Source organism: Chroicocephalus ridibundus, chromosome Z (genome assembly GCF_963924245.1).
Source record: "Chroicocephalus ridibundus chromosome Z, bChrRid1.1, whole genome shotgun sequence".
Lineage (NCBI taxonomy): Eukaryota > Metazoa > Chordata > Aves > Charadriiformes > Laridae > Chroicocephalus > Chroicocephalus ridibundus.
In genome coordinates, this window is record NC_086316.1 from 63,732,460 (window position 1) to 63,756,183 (window position 23,724).

General features: G+C 38.9%; 1 protein-coding gene across 2 annotated transcripts in view; it reads right to left on the reverse strand.

The window, feature by feature from the left end:
• Positions 1-10,706: 10,706 nt before the first annotated feature.
• RNF180 (ring finger protein 180) overlaps positions 10,707-23,724 on the reverse strand; it is a 75,513-nt gene continuing 62,495 nt past the window's right edge. The window contains exon 7 of one of the 2 annotated variants that reach the window (XM_063321063.1): positions 10,707-13,847. In XM_063321063.1, the coding sequence (XP_063177133.1) occupies positions 13,648-13,847 (200 nt within the window). In that variant the 3' untranslated portion in view covers positions 10,707-13,647. Of the gene's footprint in view, positions 13,851-23,724 lie in introns of both variants that reach the window. The other variant, XM_063321062.1, reaches the window with a different exon arrangement.

Consider the following 23,724-nt stretch of genomic DNA (forward strand, 5'->3'; position numbering starts at 1 on the left):
GTTAAAACCATTACCCCTTGTCCCATTACTACACTCCCTGATAACGAGTCCCTCCCCATCTTTCCTGTAGGCCCCCTTTAGGTACTGGAAGGTCGCTATAAAGTCTCCCCGAAGCCTTCTCTTGTCCAGGCTGAACAACCCCAACTCTCTCAGCCTGTCCTTATAGGAGAGGTTCTCCAGCTCTCTGATCATCTTCGTGGCCCTCCTTTGGACCCACTCCAACAGGTCCGTCTTTCCTGTGCTGAGGGCTCCAGAGCTGGACGCAGCACTCCAAGTAGAATCTTACGAGAGTGGAGCAGAGGGGCACAATCATCTCCCTTGACCTGCTGGCCACCCTTCTTTTGATGCAGCCAAGGACGTGGTTGGCTTTCTGGGCTATGAGCACACATTGCCTGCTCATGTCCAGCTTTTCATCCACCAGTACCTCCAGTTCCTTCCCCGCAGGGCTGCTCTCAACACACTCATCATCCCAATATTTTTCCTTTTGACTAGTTAAAAGAGAAGTATCTCCAGAGTTTTGATCAGGCATTTACTTTGATATACTGCGGTTTAATATGATTAGTACTATAATTATACCTTCTCCCTATATATAGCAACATAGAAAAAAACCTAGTAAGCACAGTCATATCTACTATTTAATTAATTAAATATCAATTAAATATTAAGAGGTTTTGAATAGACAGTGGTTTTGGCTGCATTTAACTCTATTTCATTTTTATAGGACCCCATGGAATGTACTGAGGTCCTGAAGCTGTTGCTACTTTTATAACATTGAAAGTTTGGTATTTTTTTTCAGAAGTACAAACAGCTGTTTTCTAGGAGCTGGATTCATAAAGGATCATGACTAAAAAGGGCTCAAGTTATCAACATATTCAGATCTTCAAGTCAGGCATTTACCAAAGGAACTGAAATTCAAAATAGGACTTAGATAGAATTTCCTCTATCTAGAGTAGAGAAGATTAGATGCAGGGAATGGGATTCACAGTAGTCATATGCTGACTGGGGGAAACAGCCCCTAAAATGTGAAAGGCATATCCAAGACTACTATTTGCCTCTTTTCCCCTTCTCCTATATACCCCAGTCTAAAGCATGTAACTTAAAGAATACATTTCTGTGAAACAGGAACTTTGAAACTCCATCTTCTGCACTTAATGTATTTAAATTCCGATAGAAGCATAGATTCATTTAGGTTGCAATAGAGCTTTAATATCGAGTCCAACTGTAATATAGTATTTTTCTTTCACCTGACAGTTAAGCATTGCTGTCCCCTCACATGCCTACATAATCACAGAGCGCTTAGGGCATTTGCTGTGGACAAGGAAGATTTGGTTCCAGGAGGATATGTTTAAATCTTTTTCCCAGCAGCACTCTGGCCGCTAAACTGTAGAAAAAGATTACTGTGATCCGTGATAAGCACACGTACCATTATACACAGCAGATACTGCTATTCTAAGGGGAGTTAGGTGTCCAGGACCTTTGGACAGTATAGGGCTAATTCATTCTATGATACAGATCTTTCCTGGGAATAAAGGACAAACATTTGGAGAGACGCAGCTACCCAATTTCCACTTTTTTCACAGTCACCTGTTCTGGCAGTGCACGGGCAGTTTGCAGTGTCATCTGACCATGCTCCCTGCCATCTGTATGATTTCCTAATGCCAAGCGGTACTGCATACAGCCAGCTACGCTGGCTCTAGTCCATGTGAGGATTCCTGCACTAAAAGAGGCGTAGAGCACAGCAATTTCAGGTGCAGTATGGCTGTTGCAGTGATACAGAGAAAGGACTAGTGACAGGCTGGATTTGTGCATAACAGTAGTCTAAAAACAAGGGGCTGGTGGACGACTTTCACTGCTGAATAACGACTTCATCCTTACCTGTTTGGAACACTGTATTTTCTAGGACTTGACATTTCCTCCTTCAAGTCCTTTATTTTAGTTGGATTATAACTCGGTTACTGTGCAGTGGCTGGAATCGCTACTTTACCTTTCAGGAAGAAACATAAATGAATAACAGCTGTTGATGCATTTGAAGATTTAAAAAAAATACTATACCATACATTATGTTTGAAATTATTTGTTACCCTGCCTTTGAAATATACCTATTATTAATGTCTAAAAAGTAAGTAATTTCAATACATTTTCAATGATTTTTTTTTTATTCACAATATACAACAATTGCACTGTTTTTCTAATGTAATGCTTATATTATGCATTATAGTGTTTTTGAAAGAGACAGCTCAACAGTCTTTACAAGCAACCTTTTGTACAAAAAAGTTGTATGACTGCTATGATCACATTGCTGACCACTGATGCTGCTGACAATGGAAAGGTTTCTTGCCTCTGAGGTTTATGCAATAACTACTGGATTGCTTTACCTATTGGTTAAAAAGCCTAGACGTGAAATAAACTACTTTCTTCTGAGTAAAAAAACAGAAAAATGTTTAATAAATCACATTGTGATTTATATTTTGTTGCCTGAAGCAACTTGCTATCTGCTCCACTTAAAGGTCTAGGCATTTTCGCCTTTTCCTGCTGAGGGCACCTAGCTAAGCAGTACATGGAGGCTAGTGGGAAACTTCCAGAGATCTCCTTCTTCCCAATGGGTCACAGACAAATCCTGCAAAACATTTAATGCCAAACTTCCTGTAAAGCAGTACATGCTGTAAAGCATACTGCTTTTTGCCTCAGTCTCACACAGTCTCTCAGTTTCCCACACCTCTCAAGTGGGTGGCCTGCAAGGCTGGGACTGGGGCAGCAAAGTCCCTCCCACTGTAGGAGAAGATCAGGTTCGAGACCACCTGAGGGACCTGAACATACAGAGGTCTACAGGACCTGGTGAGATGCACACCAGAGACCTGAGGGAACTGGCTGATGTAGTTGCCAAGCCACTTCCCATGATATTTGAAAAGTCATGGCAGTCAGGGGAAGTCGCCGGTGACTGGAAAAAGGGAAAGGTTGCAGGGGAGAAAGGAGGACCCTGGGAAGTACTGACCTGTCAGCCTCACCTGTGTGCCTGGGCAGATCATGGAACTGATCCTCCTAGAAGCTATGCTGAGGCACACGGCGGACAGGGAGGTGATTTGAGAAAGCCGGCACGGCTTCACTGAGGGCAAGTCCTGCCTGACCAACCTGCTGGCCTTCTATGATGCAGTGACTCCATCAGTGGACAAAGGAAGAACTACAGATGCTGTCTATCTGGACTTCTGTAAGGACTTTGACCCACAACATCCTTCTCTCAAAATTGGAGGGACATGGATTTCATGGTGGACTGTTTGGTGGATGAGGAATTGCTTGAATGGTTCCATCCAGAAGGTAGTGGTCAACGGCTCAATGTCCAGATGGAAATCAGTAATGAGTGGTGTCCCCCGGAGTCCATACTGGGACGAGTACTGTTCAGTATCTTCATCAATGATGTAGTGGGATCGAGTGCACCCTCAGCAAGTTTGCAGATGACACCAAGCTGAGTGGTGTGGTTGACATGCCAGAGGGACAAGACACCATCCAGAGGGACCTGCACAGGCTTGGGAAGTGGGCCCATGTGAACCTCATGACGCTCAACAAGGCCAAGTGCAGGGTCCTGCATGTGGGTTGGGGCAACCCTCATTATCAATACAGGCTGGGTGATGACGGGATTGAGAGCAGCCCTGCCAAGAATGACTTCGGTGTACTGCTGGCTGAAAAGCTGGGCATAAGCCAACAATGTGTGCTTACAGCCCAGAAAGCCAACTGCATGCTGGGCTGCATCAAAAGAAGTGTGGCCAGCAGGTCAAGGGAGGTCAGGGGAGGTGATTCTGCCCCTCTACTCTGCTCTCGTGAGACTCCACCTGGAGTACTGTGTCCAGCTCTGGAGGCCTCAGCACAGGAAAGACATGGACCTGTTGGAGTGAGTCCAGAGGAGGGCCACAAAGATGATCAGAGGGCTGGAGCACCTCTCCTGTGAGGACAGGCTGAGAGAGTTGGGGTTGTTCAACCTCAAGAAGAGGAGGCTCTGGGAGACCTTATTGAGGCCTTTCAGTACTTAAAGGGGACTTATACAAAAGATGAGGACAAACTTTTTAGCAGAGCCTGTTGTGATAGGACAAGGGGTTTTAAACTAAAAAAGGTAGATTCAGACTAGATACAAGGAAGAAATTTTTTACTCTGAGGGTGATGAAACAGTGGAACAGGTTGCCCAGAGAGGTGGTAGATGCCCCATCCCTGGAAACATTCAAGGTCAAGTTGGACGGGACTCTGAGCAGCCTGATGTAGCCGAAGATGTCCCTGCCCATTGCAGGGGGGTTGGATGAGATGACCTTTAAAGGTCCGCTCCTACCCAAATTATTCTATGATTCTAAACCAGCTTTATTATTTATTTTTTTTTAAAGTCAATAAAGAATTTACTTAGTAGCTGCACAAGCCACGCATATATAATTTGTCTGTCCCTTGATTTAAATTATGATAATAATGATAATTTAGTTACTGTTGCCAAAGTATGTGCTAACCTGTTGGATTAACACTGTAATACTTGCATTTACATACCATCTTGTTCCTGTAAAAGTGCCTTTCACTTGAAAAGCTCTAAGTGCTTTACACATTGAGCATCATTGCTACTAGAGTCTGCATGGAAAATGTAAGTTCTGAAGAACTTGCTTCTAGAGTTTAAAAATAATGAGAATTTGACCTGCAAATCACTCTGAAAATAACACTCTTTAGTTCCTAATGCACTTAGGAAAGAGAAGGGTATCTCGATTTATGGTATTCTTATCATTACACTATATTCCCCTCTTAAGCAGAATTAAAGAAAAATACCAGTACAGCTTGGTAATTTAATGCCATTATGTCATTTTTTGGTAGTTTAGAATTTAAGTCACAGTCTACGTGACAAATAAAAGTGAGATTGTGAGCCTTAACTCCTAGGTGACTATAATACAAAACTATCAGACAATTTTGTAGGTCATGCAATTGCTGTCATGTAAAATTGCACTATATTCACTGGAAAAATCTGTGACCATACAGCTAATTATTAACTACTATGTTCATTTAATTCACAAGTCTTTAAAAAGATAAAAAGTGGGGTCCAGTTCTTTAAGACGGAACCAGATCCGGCTATAAATTGCCTGTAACGTTAACTTCTTGCAAGCATTCTCTCTCATAGCTTGATAAGCTATAAAATAAAATTACCATATTCTTTCTCCCCTGAAGTCTAATTCAAATTATTTTAAAACTAGTTTAACTTCTGACAGCTGAAATGCATACATTAGCTAGCTAGAGCCATCTGCAAGGCAAACACACTCTTACTTCATATGCTTCTAATTGGAACGAGTTGTCTTTCAGGCACCATCGGATGCCATGCTGTGACTGGTAACGAATTCTGGAATCATGTACATTCCCAAGCATTTATAATCTGCATGGATTAAGGACAGGCTTTTGTGAATTTCAGTTATTTTCACACTTTGGTTCTAAGTCTAAACAATATTTCTTGGGTAGCACCCTAACTACATGAAGAGTTAATACTCCCAAACCAGGGATTACTCTAGGGAGATTGCGATTACATAGGATTCATTAAAGTATTATTTTTCACTTTTCATTGAACAAGATCATCACCTAGATTTTTATGTCAATACGTAGCATCTTTTATTTTATACAGGTAATACAGTGAGGCTACAAAAGACTTCCCTTCTGAATTTCATTCTCCAGCTCAGAAACAGCGGAGTACATTATATGATTAGCATTTTAATAATCCTTTTTTTTTTTTTACAACAGAGTAAAAAGGATTTAGAATAATTAATTTTTAATGCTTGCATCAATATCAAATGACTTACCATGATCTTTTTATTGGTGGCATTTACTTTTTCTTCATTGTCTTGTTTGAGGATACAAGATTAGATGTGGGGTATATTTTAAGTGATTGCCTGATTACATTTTAATACCTTACCAGAAATGTTGAAATATTTTAATGAAATGTTGAAAATGTTTGATGGAAAATGAAATAGATTATGATTAAGTTAAAATGATATCTAGTGAAAAGTCAAGATATAATTACTGCAGTTTTCTCATCCTAAAACCAAACTGCAAATTTAAATAAGACATCACTAATGCAGTATCACAGTGATATGCATTGCTTGTATAACATCAACCTATAAATCATGGGAACAGTTTAATTTCACTTGTAAATTAGTATTGATATGTACAGGCCATGAAGCTGAAGGAGTCTTTCCAAATTTTGTAAACTAGATGGGACATTAAAAAATGTGGCTGAGGGAAGGCAGCACTGCTGATGGGTGCCAGAGGAGTATCTGGTTAGGGTATGCTGTAGCACTGAGGTCTAAATAGTCTTCAAACTCAAAACCTACCAAGTTAAGCACAGGATGCTGACCGCTGCTGCAATACTGAAGGAAGTATTTGAAATGTCAAACAATCCCATGGGGATTTTTTCAGCAGCAATATTTTTCATGTACGATGAGCAACCTTGAATGAAGGTGCATGCTTTCCTGCCCAAGGATTAATGTGTAAAGGCCTTATGCCTCTGAGAGCCCTTAGGAAACCAGGTCCAGGCAGGCTGAGCCAGGACCTTGAGGCCTTTCATCTCCACAGATACAATGGGCAAATAGGTTCATAAGCCACTTTTCTGTTCCTGTTCTCATTTCCTGTCAGCCTTGAACAACGCTGAGGGAATAGTCACCTGTCTTCCAGGAAGTGGTCAGTGAAATAGCTTTGTGCTCTTGACACCCACCTTCCTTTTTCTAGGCCAGACTGAAAGGCATCCAGTACCTGCCACTGCCACCCAGTACTGCTACCCAGTACCTCCCTGGCAGCGGCTGCTTTGCTGTCCTTTGCTTACCTGCAAGAACCAAACACGCTCTGTCTCCTGGAATCCCTTATAGAGAACTATAGAGAACTGGGACCCAGAAGTCACTTTGAAAAGATCTTGAGGTTTTGTTTATATTGAGTGCTACAAAGCGTTTCATGCACTTCTTTGGCAGGGTGTATCTTTTCCTTCTGTTTATGTTTGCCACAATTTTCATTAAAGGCTGTAAAATAAATTAGGTCACAGATTCTTCCCTGGGTATAAATTTGGCGTTTCACGGGGATATGCCATGCCTCAGCACATCAAATAACTGAAGTGCAAGAGCAGCCCTAAAGGGCAAAAATTAATGAAAAGTAACAGCACATCATCTCTTCTCCTTTGGGTAGAATTCAGCAGTCAGAGGTAAAGCAGGAAATCTTAAGAAAACTGGTAATATTCACAAATGTTTTAATGGAGAAGAAAAGACAAAGCAACGTCTGCCATCAGATGCCCATGTTAATTCCCAAGGTCTTGCATGGGCCACCTGTGCATTAGAAGACAAAAGCCGACCCTAAAGTGCCAGTGGAGACGGTGTATCTGAAGATGTAGAGTGCTCTGTGCAGCATTCAAAGGGCAAGGAAAACCATTTGGTCTTCTACATAACTCTGTCCTGCTGAGAGCCTTTCCTTGAGAAGGGAGCCCTGGGCTTTTTGTCCTACAGTGTCAATCTGACTTGCCCAGAAGTATTCCTGAGATCAAATGTGTCGGCTTATTCACAATATTGTCTCTAGTGTGGATCAGAGATGAAGTTTGTCCTGTAGGATCTGTCTGCAATAATTCTAGTGAAATCACAATACGCAATTACACATACCTTCAGTCTTCTTTTAGGAACTTTTTTTTTTTCAAATAAGAAATCACTTATCTGTAAAAATATAATCAAGCGAAAAGTGAAATGTCCTAAATTAGACATTACATTTTACAGTTAAACTTCCACAGCATAACACTGGAGAGTACTTTCAAATAGGATTACATTTTAGTGCCTTACCGGAAATGTAGAATTATTTCAATGAAAGAAAATGTTCAATGGAACACGAAACAGATTATTATTAAGTTATTTTTAACTTAACTTATTTTAAACTAAGTAATTTTATTAAGTTAATTTTGACAGATGTATTTTCCAGGATTGCGTCACAACAACAAAGAAATCCTAACATGTCTAAGACACTGGAGGTTTAGTTTACTTTCAATCATAGGGTAATCAAATGTGATTAAATATAACATTTGCACTTGCTTGTGCCACAAGAACTTCTGAAAACTCTTTCCAGAAATTCCATCAGAATATTTGTTACAGTGATGGAAAACGTTTGTAAGACAAAAATTCAGTTGCAGGTATATATGAGAAATGAGATCTTTACAATGATGGCTCCCATTGATTCTGCTGGGATCTGTATTACTGCTGAAGTTCATCATAAATAGGTGATTTTAAAGTTTATTGGGCTTTGGATCCCAACATAAGAAATCCTAAAGAACCTATTTCAGAGGAAGATGATCTTCAGTTCTGTATCAGGTCCCCTTAGACAAGAAGGCTTCACGTTGCAAATGCCAAACTGAGGCACCCAAAATTAGGAGGTACTTTTTGAAATTTGAATTCAAACCTTTACATGTAAAAAATCAGATTTTAGACTTTAAAATTTAAATAATAAATTCTGAATATCTATTTCTGACAGTGAGATGACTCATACTGAAATAATACAACTTGTGATTCCTTCCTTGGTCGTCTTCTGAACTTGACCATTAGAGGACTGCAACAAACACAGCTTTCAATAAGTAGGAGGAAAGATAACCCATTAAAGTTTGAACTGGTACTCAAAGGGAGATTGGTTGCATTGGCTCAAGATACCAGTGAGTGAAAAAAAATTATAATGAATTCTTCCAGACAATTATAGATATGTGTAGAAAAAACAGAAACGGACATAAGTGTGGGCCAAGTTCTTCCAGCATTGTACTGTTTTGTGTTGATAAGGGAAACCATGATAAGGGAAACTCAGAACTTTTTGGTTTGTTTGCCCATTATTGAAGGATCCACTTTGTCTAGTCCTCAACGTGTTAAGTGTTGTCATATGAGAGTTGCTCCAGCCCCTTAATCATCTTAGTGGCCCTTTGCTGGACTTTCTCTAGTAGCTCTGCACCTCTGTTGTACGGGGGAGTCCAGAACTGGACATAGCACTCCCAGTGCTAAGTAGAAGGGAAGGATCACCTCCCTTGACCTGCTGCAGCCCAGGATAACATTAGCCTTCTTGATGCAAGGGTGCATTGTGTGGTCATATTCAATCTCGTGTCCACCAGGACCCCCTGGTTCTTTTCTGCAGAGCTGCTTTCCAGCATGTATTGGGGTATGGGGCTGTTCCCAGGTGCAAGACTTTGCACTTCCTGTTGAACTTCATGAGGTTCCTTTCAGTCCATTTCTCCAGCCTGTTGAGGTCCCACTGGACGGCAGCACAACCCTCTGGTATACCAGCCACTCCTCCCCGTTTGTCCTCTGCAAGTTGCTAAGGGTACACTCTGACCCATCATACAGATCATTACTGAAGACCATGAACAGGATACGACCCAATTTTGACCCCTGGGGTAGCACTAGTTACTTGGGTCCAGGTAGACTTTGTGCCACTGATCAAAATTCTCTGAGCTTGGCTGTTCAGCTAGTTTTAAGTCTACCTCACCACCTCACTGTCTGCTATTACTGTCTGTCTTAGCACTTTCTGTTAAGTAAGGTGTACTTGGAGTGAGAGCTTATTGTCTTGCTCCACATCTAGCCCAGGGCCATCCACAGCATATCTTGCCTCCTTTCACAGAATCACAGAATGGTAGGGTTTGGAAGGGGCCTTTGGAGATCATCTAGCCCAACCTCCCTGCCTTCTCTCAGCATCTGCCTGGGTGTGGGGCTGAACACCAGCAGAATGCTCTTGATGTCCTACCTTTGTCTGTTCCGTCTGCCTGTGACTCCCCGTGTACAGGCTTGGAATTCCCCAGGGGAGACTGTGCATCCCACAGTTACGAAGTGTTCAGAATTGCCAAGGACAAAAGATGCTGAAAGCACATCCACAAAAGCGACGCTACACACCATCAAGATAGTTACTTGTCACATGATAGCTACAATACCTACTCTTCCTCCTAGAGGCTCATGTTATCAGCACTACTTTTCTCTAAAAATGACAAAATAAACCCCAACTCTGCTTCTTCATCATCTTTTTCCATCGGTGGTAATGCTGTTGTTGACGTATGGTAAATATTTCAGGTGTGTATGTGGTGTACCAGCAAAGGCTTAACATAGATTTCAGCTTCTGTGGGCAGGCACGCAGCTCTGAAAGAATCCGACGTGCTTCACAGCAGCTGCTCCATGTGCAGCTGTTGCTTGGGAATTTTTTATTTTTTTAAATTGCGTGAGGTAAGCAAGATGAGTGGACCTTTAGCAGGTAGGAGAGCTACAAACGTACCCACTGCTACGCAAGAAACTCATACACTTCAGAGTGTGCACAAAGTCCCTTTGCCCGATAAGGCCAAACTTAGTCTTGTCCTGGATTTATGCTGCCTTCAACAGTTAATTGGTCTGGATTAACAGCACAAGCACTTTGTCTTCTTCATTACCAGAATATGTTAAAATCCACACCTTGCCCCAGGATGATTTCTGACAAAAGCTGACCATTTCCTGGAAAGTACTGAAACAAATAAAAGGCTGCTAGTATGAAAAGAGTTAATCACAGTAGCAAAAAATTCACCAATCCCTAGATGCACCCCAAGCAGAAACAAAGCAGACTGGATAACAAACAAGATGTTGATTGAAAAAAATATTAAAATTTAATTCCACTGAGCAAAGTCTAGTGAAATGACTGCAAAATATTAAAAACAACTCATATTTTATTGCAAAAAATTTAATACTATTGTAGATAAGAAAGACAAGCTTACAGAGCTGGATCAATTTACTCAGAAAATTGCTTACAAAGGACTTGCTCTTGCTGCCACAGATATCAAAAGCGTTTTACAGGCAGACTTCAAAGAAAACCAAATTTGAGCCTTTGAATTGTTATTGTATTTTTATAAAAGTATGTATCTCAAAAAAGCAATACAGGACAAAAAAAGTGCCTCCACTCTATGCTGTTAGTGTTTTCCTATGGAGAATGTCTCTCAGAGTTGCATCAGTCCTCATTATGTACATTTGTAATCTTTTAAAACTAATTATCCCCTTGAATTAAAAACAACCAATATAAAATAAAACAATATAGCCCAAGAAACACTTAATTGTTTAGGCCTTGAAGAAAGGTTGAGTTACACAGTTAGAAATGCTATACAAGATTGTCACTCCTACTAAATTTAGGAAAATGCAGCAAACCATCAGTTCTTGCTGTACAAAAGAGGCCAATATTACACTGGATTTTTTACTCTCCTTTGTTGCCTTTTTCAGAATAAAACCATGGTAACATGCTATTAAAAATGATGTAAGTAACTCTTTCTCATATAATTAGTTAGTACCTATATTATGTTTCTTATGTCTCAATATATTTTTGATTATTTACTTAGGGATATTGCTTTAGCAGATATCCTAGTTAAATAATTTTAAATTACATTATTACTGGAATTTCAGACTACGTCAGCTAATTTAAAGTAATTTTTCATGACATCTTTTTATTTTAGTACTTTGTGGTAGAAGCAATTTTGGCTTAGCAGGTGAATCAGTCCCTCTCGTTGCTGAGATAGGAGCAGTAAATTCTTAAGATTAGAGAGACAAACAAAAATTGCAGCTAGAATCCCTGTCCTGGCATAGGTAAGAAAAATGTTTTAAATTATTGACCATAACACATCTACATATAGCAAAACATAAGCCTATGACCTAGCTTTTAAAAGACTTCACTGTATGAACCGAAAGACGAAAATTCACCAAGTGCTTTACTAAAACCTTAAAGCTTTTAAAACGTTATGCCTAATGCCACTAGTAATAGAACCAATCACCTTTAGGTAGCGACAAAGTAACTAGATATACTCTAATTACAGAAAATGCATTTCTGTCACAACCATGACTATGTGGTGATGGTGAATTTCAATTATTATATCCCCTTAAACTTGCATATATTAAAAAAAGATGGCAAAAGTTATTTAGTCCAATCAGTGTAGTTAGACTAATTGTAATTTTTAATTTACACATATATTCTCAAAGAGATTATTTTACGCAGCCTGTAAGAAAACCAAATATTAGTAGCTGATTTACTGCTGTTTTTCAGATTAAGTGAAAGTTTCTAGTCTTGGTCACTTTATAGCCTATAAGGGACTGACCAAGCTGGCCCTGCTCCAGTAAAGATGCAGAAGCACACGCTTAATAAAACCCCTGAATTCATTCTATTCCATCGCATTTGGCAGATGGCACCTTCCACAACACATTTCTCCTTGTTCTCCGCTAGAACAGGGGAGTACACCACCTACTGAAAAACCACAGGTCTCCCACACAAATCCCGATACCAGAGGGACTACATATATATATATACTCACATGCTTTTCTAGATGAAACCACAGTGTACTTTGCAGGGTCATGCCCTTAGAAATAAAAAATTCCTTGTACTTTCCTGAAAAGTAAGCCCCTGAACTACCTTGTACCATTCTTCGGCACCTGATTCCCACAGTAGTTCCTGACCTCCATTTTGCAATTTAATAGATGCTCTTTCACTTTCATTTGAAAATACTGTATAAAGCAGCAAGTATGGAACGATTGCTGAACTGGCTGCAGTTTGGTACTGTAGCTCCGCAATCTATATACAGGGTAACTATAAAGTGCTTTAGAATTGTTTCACATGAAAGGTGCAAATAAATACTGTGTCCTCTTACGTGATCTCCCTGGAGATGGGAGATGGTGAGCCCACGCTTGAGAGTATCCTAAAATTGTTACAGAAATTTAATAATGATACTGATTTCTTACACTGGAGAATACTTCTTTCTCCAATATTTACTGGGGTTAGCGTCTCAGCATCATAGCCAGCAGGCCTGCTGCTTGCCCTTCATTAGCTGTCTTGCTGGATCCAAACACACTCATCTGGATGGTTAAGAAAAGGTACAGTGCTACTCTGGGAATCTGCACATAAATGGTCCCTTTAATGTGCAGAACCTGGGGTTGTTACTTGATTCCTTCTGATTGCCATTTGCTGAAAAGATGAACTGTCAGCACACTGTGCAGTATCATTTCTCTTTTTGGTTAATAGGCTCAAAAGTTCAGGCACTGAGTACAGCACATCTCCACAGCAGAATGCTGACAGGTCTATCAATTGTCAAAATTTTCCAGGATTTGGATTAAAACATTCAAATAGCTCTAATGAATCCCTATAAAACTCATGGCGCAGCACTGCAGTGCTTATAATCTTCTGTTCCCAGAAGATCTGACTGTAAATGGGAAGCATCTTTATTGCTTTTATGTACGAGGAATTGAAGCACCAATGACTGAGCAAAGTGTGTCAACATAGAGTCAAACCCCAGAATGACTCTACGGATCATATTCTGTTGTAGTGCACAGAACTCCCCTACGAACAAGTAGTAGTCTACTTCTACACAGTAATTATTTTATACATTGGAGATAAACCCTGTTCCCACCAAAATCAAGGCTCAACTCCCACTGAAAGAAGTATGATCTGCATTTCACATATTTGGAACCAAACTCAAGTACTTTGTCACACATAGCAGAGGTATCAAATAGCCTCGCAGCATGCTTGATCACATTTCATTGTCTATTACAATTTTGAATTATAAAAACACATTATCAAACATTTCGCCTTCTTCAAGTCTTTTCTTTTCATGTTATTGTCGTTCACAGGACTGCTGTTTTCCTTAACTGTGATTACTACAGGCTAAAAAGGGAAAAAGAAGTAACAAAGAAAACAGAACACAATAAATCCTATTACCCAGTTGACTGAATAAATGTAGATTATCACCATGTCCATATCAAACCGCCATCCACGGCTATCATCCTCAAAGTCCATGTAGTCCATCCTGTGAGCAGCATGTGGGAAATGCCTCCTTGTTACAGTATGTGAGCGTCTTTGAAAACCTGCTGAAAAACACAGTAGGAGACAGAAATCTTTACAAAAGCAACCAGACTGAGTTAAAAAAAAAAAAGGTTAAAAAAAAAAAAAGGTTTAACCCTCCTTCCCCCAATTATTTACACAACAAATGGAAGCAGGAAATCTCACACCTCACTGCCAGGTTTCCTTGCTTTGTTGGGCAGGAAGCTCTCTGTGGACTTAATTTTGAAAGATTTAAAAAGTAACTGCCTCCCATGTCTGGAAAATAATACGTTTATTTGTTTGGATTTGGCACTCTTTACTATAGGAAAGTAATGCTATCTGCTTAGGTTATCCAGACTTACAAACAGCTCTCTTTTGCTGCCTTCCACTGAATTTGATTCAGTGATCTAGAATTGAAAGGCTGCATATCTGCAATTAACCTCGTGAGTAACTAATCTCTGGATTCCCTAAGTCTATTCATCTGAATTCTTCAGTAAATGAGACACATCCATATGTGTACACATATAGTTCAATAGTGCAAATACATCTGAATTTCTATTTCTAGTATATGAATTTTGTTCAAAACACTCTTCTAAATAAATCCTGCTTGCTTTAATATTAGGTCTCTATATGATACATACCAGGTTAAAATTTGATTTTTAAATTACTGTTTGTATGCTGATAGTACCTTAAAAGTATATAGGCAGATGCAAACACAGCCTTTCAAGTGGGTAAAAATCCTGTGACTCCAAGAATGGCCTGAGCTTGGGGTCCTGCCAAAAGGTCCTTCTTCTTCCTTCCTCCCCTGACCTCTCTATGTATAGGAGCATAGTTCTTGCATATGTCAAGATACGAGGTTAGAGGAGTCTCTGTGCAGCTGTGTTAGAGAGCAGGTTGTGCACAGGAAAGTCCGGGAGCTGCGCTGCAAAGGCGGAAGATCTGTTCCATTCTGATGAAGGACAAGGAGGGAATGCAGTTTTACTTGTCTGGTAAACTCTCAGGTTTTCAGGTAACTCTCAATTTTTATGGTGCATTCTATGATTTTGGAAATCAGGTCTTTGCTGAGCTTCCCAGACTCTTCTCTGCACTGACATCATGGCTTTTGGGGTCTCAAGGTGGGTAGGCAGTGTTCCCTTCAGTGGGCACCACCGCACACCAGTTTGCCTCAGTGTGCTTTCCTCAGTTTTAAACTACTACTGTGCTGTCTTCTAGTCCAGCTTAACTAAGCCTCCTTGAAGTTCTTCAGTCCTCTGTTTTTGACTAATATAAATAGTTGTGTATAATTGGTGTTCATGTGCCAATAATTTTCATTTTAACATTCTCAGACCTTATTCAAGATAATTGAGAAATATATTTTTAAAAGTGCCCCAATACAGAACTTTGTTGGAATTTCAATGTTTTTCCTTTTCAATGGTGGATATTGAGTGTTTCTTTGTATTTTTTCTGAATTAATATTTTGCCCAGAACTTTTACAGCACAATTGTTTCCACGCCTTCCAAATAAAAGTATTTTCTCTCTTTGGTAACCTTTTCTAAGATAGTTCATCAGAGACCTTTTGACTCCAAATTACATAGGTAAACTGGTCCTCCTCTATGTGTTTAATGTCTGCTTTACTTAGGAATTTGACTAGACTACTGAGTCACAGAAATTCTTCCTTTCATCCTGGTATGATTGCATTTCTTTTTACTTTTTATTTTTAATGACAATTTGTATTGGTTTGTCATGTACAGATACTAAGTTTCTAGATCTGTATACATCAGAATCTCTCTAACATTATTTATCTTATTTTGGAAACTATACATGAAATCTCCATGCTGGTTAAGAGAGTGGTCATGGTTTTGAGTGACTCCAAGTGGGCTCAGATTTGTCCCACAGCTAAATATGCTACACTGACTCTAGAAAAAAAAGAAGTAAAAATTCCAAGGATTTACTTTTAAAGATTTTTAGATTACAATACCACAAAATTTTATCCAAGTGTATGAGCTGAACATCTGCTTAAGGATGCTGAAGATCTGTTTAAAGTGTGATATGGACTTCCTTGTTCTTTATGTTATGCTTTAGATTATCTTAATTTAAAATTATGTTAATTTAAAACAGTATCTTTGATTACTGAAAAATAACATTAGTAATTCAGTAACAAAATTCTTAAAATATGTCTTCTTTAAGGAACTTACTTGAAAAATGCTCATTTAAAAACTTACCTCAATTTCAAACCTGTATCTTTCTTAATTTCTTTTCTAACACTTTATAAACATTATAGTCAAACAGAAACCTAAATCTATGCTGTTAAGTTCTACTTTTTAAATTTAATTTGCAAGTGACATAAAGTTTTGTCACTAGTGGTATATGATTCGCTTTGCCTTTTAAACATGAATTTTAGTGTCTATTATCCACTCTGGAGGGTCTTAGTGGAGACTTCTACCTGTGCTTTCTTTTTATTTATTTCTACACTTAAAGTAAATATAACACAAAATGCTAGAGGCTGGTTTTGGAGCAACAGGGATAATCAAGAAATTTTGCAAACATGTAGTTACATTAGTTTTAACTTGTTACTCCTTGTCTTCTAGAGGATTTGGGCAAATATTATCCTTGATTTGTATGTCTGCGCAGCTCACCTTAAGCAAACCTGCACTGAATTTATCACATATTCGACTTTGCAATGTAATCATTCCACATTCAAGACCAGCAGTTTCAGTATAGGAAACTGGCTATTCTCTAATTGGTCTTCCTACAGAAACCCACAGAAAAATTGTTGGTGCTGTATTAAACGTAAGTATACAATCAGGAACTGCTTACTATACATGATGTGTAGTCCCTGCGGCTTTCCTGAGTGTAGTAAAGCTATTGAAAGCTGACAGCCAGTTTTGTGGAAGAGATTTCAATTCCATTGCTGAAATAATCTCTTTTCAACCATCTGTAAATTGATTAAGCTTCAGCTGAAGTTGTCAATAGTACAACTATTATGTAAAATGAATTCTAGGACTTAACAGAGTCTAACAAAGAATGAGAACTGTTTCTTTTCCCTGAAGTATAGTACCAAGTAAACTTGCATACAGTAGTGAAACCAAGGATCAGATTTAGAAGCCCTCCATAATCATGCACAAAAGTTACTGCAGACTCTATGATCTGTACTGTGACTACTGTCTTTAGAAAATTCTGACATGAAAAGTACCTTCAGATGTCTATCTCTCCAGCTAGAGTGGGAATAAGCCATGTCTCTGCATCTGATTCTAGCCATCTGCAGATAAAAACTCAGAGCTGTTGAGTTCCTCAAAAACTGTACAGCAATATGGAGTAGGGGTTTGAATTATGAAACAGAAAAGCTGAGGGAGCTTCAAATCACATCTAATGTATTTGCTTCTTTTTTAAAAAGAAATCCTATTTTATCTGATGAATACAGTCCCTAAACAATTTCTACACAGGCACGTATTTGTTAAAACATATATTTTACTCAACTTTTTTGTGCATGCCTGTGTTGCTATACACTGAACAAGAACTTCCACTCAAATCATATGAATATGCATGCACAGTGCCCGTGGAGTCTGGCAGACTGTTAGTGGAAACCTGCTACTAGATAACAAAAACAATGTTGTGTGCAAATCACACTTTTATACCCACCAGAGCATGCAAATCAAAAAGGACTTTCACCAGAGCATCGACACACACATCTGTTGCATGTGTACCCGCCAAAGATTTTGCAAGCTCCTGATGAGGTACGAGAATACTCAAAATAAGACTACAAACAATTTAAAATATTCTCCCAATTTTATAAATTGACTGACCTCATTTTGCTATGACTAAAGAATATAAGATATGAGATGGAAAATTTTACTCTATAAGTGCGCTGAAATGAGTAATATGCAATCTGTAATAGCCATTTACATTACAAGTGCTCATGTAAAAATTAAATTACCTAAGAACAAGTGTTCTTAGGTAATCAGATGTACCAAGGTCACTTTGACGCTGTCTCTTCTTTCTGATCATGAGCTGCAACAGACAGATAGACCTACTGAAAGACTATAAGAAAAAAGGCAAGTACAGACTGACACCTTCACATATGTGCCCTTGCAACAACCAGCAGCTTAGGACAGCAGTGCTTTGGAAGCTGTGCTCAGAACAGTGCATTAAGACAGCATTTCTTTCCTTACATGTGTCTGTGCATACTTTTGAACCAGATCCCACACTGCCTCCACTTACTGCGCTTTGTGTCCCTTGGTGGAGTAGTCTTAGAGCAAATAAACTGATTTCCTTTCAGGTGAAAGTAAACCAGAAGATGAGCTCCAAGAGCTCTGATGTGTTCCCATAAGATGCTTCAACCACTAATGGGCATTCAGCCCTTGAGACTGGAAGTTGCTCCTGTTCCCTAAAATGCAAATGTGGACATCTGGCCCTCAGCGCCAATTGTTTTGCCCTATCTATTATGGCTGATATAATTGCTAATGAGATAATTGCTAATTGTTCACTGAGAGACAGTGAACAATCTTTCCTAAAACATCTTTATGCCATCCATAATTTTACGGACCTCTTCTATCTGTCTTCCGTAATATCCTTTCCAAACAAAAAAACCCTTTTAAATTTCTTTTGTATGGAAAATCTTCCATACTTCAGATCATCCTTTCTCCAATATGTTTCACCTGCTTTATCCTTTGAGATGATGTAATCTAAAATTATATGCAAAATTGGACAATGTGACATAATTGTTTCAGTTTTGTTATGATCCTAATAATTCCTTCTTACCTTTTGACTATGATTGTGCATTGAATGTTTTCAGAAAACTAATAGCTGTAATACCCAGCTCTCTTTTCTTAAGCGGCAATAGCTAATTTACAGCTCATTATAGTGAATATTATGTATTGCGGAAGTTGCATAGCTTCTGTGGGGAACTGCTCCACCACTTGACTGTCCTCCCAGTGAAAGTGTTTTTCTTACTTGGAGTCTGAACCTCTCATATCCATCATTGCTCATCCTCCTGCTGCACACCACTGTAAATAGCTGGTCCGTCCTCTTGGTGGTCTCCTGATAGGTACGGTGAGGCTGCCTGGAGATCCTCCCCAAAGCCTACCCTTCTCCAGACTAAACAAGCCAGTTCCCTCAGCCTCTCCTCACAGGTCAGGTGCTCCAAGCCCCTGAGCGTCCTGATGTCCCTTCGCTAAACCTGCCCTAATTTACTGCTGTCTTTTCTGTATTGGGGGGGGTGGAAACATGACAAAATGGCAGTATTTTAGATGTGGTCTGCTGAGTAGCAGGGGATAAAAACTTCCCTCATCTACTGCTGTTCACACATCATGCTCCTATTCATAAAGCCGAGGGTGTTGTTGGCCTTCTTTGCTGCCAGGGCAGAGTGCCAGCTCACGCACAGCTTGCTCTCCATCAGGACGCCCAGGTCCTTTCCAGAGGGCTGCTGCCCAGGCTGTCAGTGCCCAACCTGTCTCATTGCCAGGGGCTCTTCCTTCCCAGGTGCAGGGCTCAGCATTTGTTCTTGCTGAATTTCACAAGGTTCCTTTCAGCACGTTTCTCCAGCCTGTCTAGGTCTCTCTGAACAGCAGCCCTGGTGCTGAAGCTATCAACCTGTCCTCCAATTTGTTGTCCTCTGCAGACCTGATGAGAGTGCATTCTGTTGCCTCCTTGAGGTCGCTGATCAAGAGAACTGTTAGCTTTCAAGTTCGTATTTACTATCATCAGTGAACTGAATAATTTAGTATCACTAATAAACTTTATCAGCTGTATATGTATCACTTTTCCAAATGAATGTTCTGAACTACACAGACTGCTGTGGGATTCCAACAACAACCCAATGTAGTTTGCTAGATGCTCTTTTACATCATATTTTCCATCTTCTGCCTTGGTCTGGTTTTCTTTTTATGTGCCCTGCTGAAAGGGACTTTATCTGCCAACGCACCTGCTTCACTGTTTCAGTGCATTTCTCCAGCCTGTCTTTTTCTCTCTGAATAGCAGACCTGCCATTGAGGCTACGAACCAGTCCACCAATTTGCTGTCACCTGCAGACCTGATGACAGCATGGAGAAATGGGCCAAAAATTCCCAGCCTTCTATACTTTTTTGAAGGATACAGTGTTTTTATACTGCTTTCACAAATGAGGTATCATCCCAAACTTCTTGCATAAACACCAGCCTTCTCCCATATGCACATCACGTGGCATCATATTCTGCTTATAGTAATATAATAGCTAAATGGCAAGATTTGCTAGTTAAAATGGGCTATGAGATCTTTATTTCAAGAAAGAAGCTAGTATATCTTATCACAGAATCAGGTTATTGGAAAAGAAAAGAAGAGAAAGCTTTGAAAATGAATGATAAAATGCAAAAAGTCACATTAAATGCATGCATACATGTTTTACACTGAGTATTTTGCATAACCAACATTTTGATAATTTATTAAATATGAAATCTATTTACCAATTTTATGAAAATATTCAATGACTACTGTGCCCAGTCCCTCTGATAAATTGAAAGCAAAACTAGAACAACTCGTGTTTTCTATCTTGGGCTGTTTAATTCCCTGGAAGTAAATGAATCAAGAAGCAAGAGGACTGTGGGAGGGCAGAATACGCTTAGAAAACATATTCTGTCCAAACATTTGTGATTATTCTATAATTATCAATACTCACAAATACAAGCTAATTGGCTAGTTTAAGTGCTAGGAAGCATACTAAAGCAAGAGTAAGAAATCTCACATTTCACAATGTAAAAGTCATTTGACCATGGAAACCATGAAGAAATTTTGATAGCCAGCCTGCAAGAAGGGTTTTTTTAGGTAACCAAGCGAATTATTTTTTTGCTTTTCCTTTCTTCCTGTAAACCATAACACACAAAGTACGAAACAGGCAGGACATCATAGAACAGCTTTTTAAAAAGATTTATAGCAAAACCTACTCTCCTACTTTAAAACCACTTTATTTCAAAATTCAATTAAGGGTGACGAAATAAAAATATTATACAGATGAAATAAAAATAATATAAAGTAATTGAAATGCATGGCCTTATTTTTCAGGGTGTAAACTAGATCTGTGAACAAATGAAACATTTGCTTTTTAGCTGCCCTCCCCTTCACCATACCTGTTCTGACTGCAATCCACAGTCTTGATGACTGATACCAAGGAATGACACTGCCTGGTCTCCCCATGAGATCATGTCATGGATCTAAATGGACAGTTTGCATACATTCTAGACCACAGAATGTTTTCCTTTAACTTTAAAGGTAAGTTTTTTAAAGATAAGTTTTTGACACTGATGACATACATATTATAGTTATGATAATTTTCATACATTTACCTTTAAGATGGGGATTTGTAATCACTTTTGTTCTCATTTGCATGTAGGTAAACTTAACAGTGAATTTAACCTGTGGACAACTTTTCTCCTTGCCATGACAGTGCAGAAAATGAAAGTCAGGGAATCTCAAACAGCAACCTGAAGTATTTAACTTTCCATGGCATGTGCACCAATAATCTATATGAAAAAATTTTTAAAAGTATTCAGAATATTCTGACTCCATGAATTTTCTTATTAATTTTGTATCTATTTTCCATTTCTCTTCCACTGTCTCTTCACTAAATCGTGAACTCTATTCATCATCACCCTCTTCTGTTGTTCTTACTTATTATCACTGAACATTTCTAAAAGTCATGCTGCACGTTTATATTTTCTTTATATTTGTCATCTCCCCAGTTGATCAAATACTGTATTTCACTGCTAGCAACACTTGCTAAATTACCATCATAAGACCCTTCACCCTCTTGTACCATATTGCTGTAATGGTATCAGCTCCTGGTAGGTTTATTCTCCTCTACAACTCTTGCCTAACTTACATCCCTTCAGGCTCCATTTGTTCGGACTGCTACTAGACAAAATACGTAGAGGCAAAAGCCATTGATATTTATAGGTAGGCTTAATATATTAGCTCAAGATGACTGAATAAGTATAAAATAGCATTAAAAAGTATTTCATACCGTTGCTTGTCTCTAGTGGGAATGCTATTTCGTATCATGCTCAATTCTCTTTAGTTGCTTATTTCTTGATTTGCATGATCACTATATTTTGTTAAAAAAATAATATTAATTTAATACTAAGGATCATTTAACAAAAACTTTTCAGATTTTTGTTATACACTGCTGCCTACAGGCCTTTCAGTGCTTAAAGCTTTAATGTTTTAAGCCAATTTTAGTGGAACGTCGCAAGGTAACAGTAATGCAAATAGTTTCTTAAAACGACTTACTTAAAACTAGCATTATGAATTGGCTCAACTTGTCTTAAGACAGGGTCAGTCTGACAGCAAAGGTCAGAGCGAAAACACAAGACAGGCATGCCACGGCCTCACCACACCCCTCCGTAAGACATGGCTGTATGTATTTACACAAAGCATTTAGTCTATTTGCAAATCTAGCTGTCTGGCAACATGCCTCCCTTAATTCCTCCAGAGAAACTGGTGAATGACCTATCTTGGAGCCATGCCATCATCTTTGAGCAAATTCATATTTAGCTTTAGCTAATGGCAACCCCAAAAATTTCTACTTCCCCTCTGAGCAAAATATTAATTCCTCCAGAGAATGAAAAATAAAAAGCAGAAGACCATATCTTGAGAAAGGTGGCACAGTTTTTCTGAACTAAAAGTTTTCTGATGCTGACAGTACTTAACAAGTTTTTAGGAAGATGACCAAGGTTCTATGGAAAGAGCTGTCTGAAAAGCCTTCATATATGTTCAACAGAAAACTAAAAATAAATTTTCACAAAGAAAAGTTACTTAAAAGGTTATCAAGAAAGAAGCTATTTAAAATTTAAAAAATATGTTTATGAACTGTAAAAAAATCCGTCCTTTATCCTTCATTAAATGTGTAATTGTGGTTATCTCTGACTTTTTCTGATGCCATTTCAAACGTCCATCTTTATCTACTCAGCTTAGATATTCACCAAAAGTCTCCTGGCTTTACTCTGCTCTTTGCTCATCTCTTGCTCCTTTGAGAAGGTACGCTTAATCTGGCTCTGGTCTAATAAAAATACAATAACCTTTACTTGTTTATTATTCTCACATGTCACCTTGAGTGCTTTCAGGCTTCCTCTTTTGTCCTTCATCAAATTCAAATTTCAGCTTTTGTTTTCACTTTTAAGGGTCTCCAAAACTCTGCCTTGCCCAAAAAATGTTGCCTCAGTTTTTGTAATTATGCTATGCAAGTACCATACTCCTCCAGAAACCTTAGCAGTTCATGTCCAAATTTTGCAATGGCATGGAACTGTCTGTATCACTGGTATGAAACAGAAATCGTGGGCATGTTAAGAAGCAGAAACAATGTACAAGTTCATCCTACTTTCTTCTCTATTAACTCATTGATAGTGATGAAGCCAACTGATCTCTCTACAATCCATTCTCAGCCCAAAATACTTTATTATTCTTATAGCAAATGGCATCTCTATGAAGCATTGAATCAAACAACTGAACACCGGGCAAACTTAACTTTCAACGTAAGATGTGTTTACACCAGCAGAGTGGAGACTTCAGGGGCTACTTCAGTACAAACTGCTCTCCTATGCAGTGCATTTCAGTGCTAAGTGGATCGGGGAATTGTGCTGGGGAAGTGCGTCTGACAAAATGTTTACTAAACATAATTAGTTCATAGATAATTAGGAAAATAATTTTACTGGTCATTGCTCAGTGGACATGATCTATCTTTTTGCCATTCTAGTCGGCATAGCTGGCAAGGATCATTCCCCACTTCCACTAGAACACATAGAAAGATACTTGCTAATTGCTGCCAGTGATGAAGACCGAAAGTATCTTGGCTTCCACTTGTTCACAAAGACCCGTCGTAACTTGAACTAGTGTCTGCAGAATCTTACACAAAACATAAAAAATTGAGACCAAGAGATATTTTAGGCTCTAAATGGATTCTGTGACGAAAGACTACCA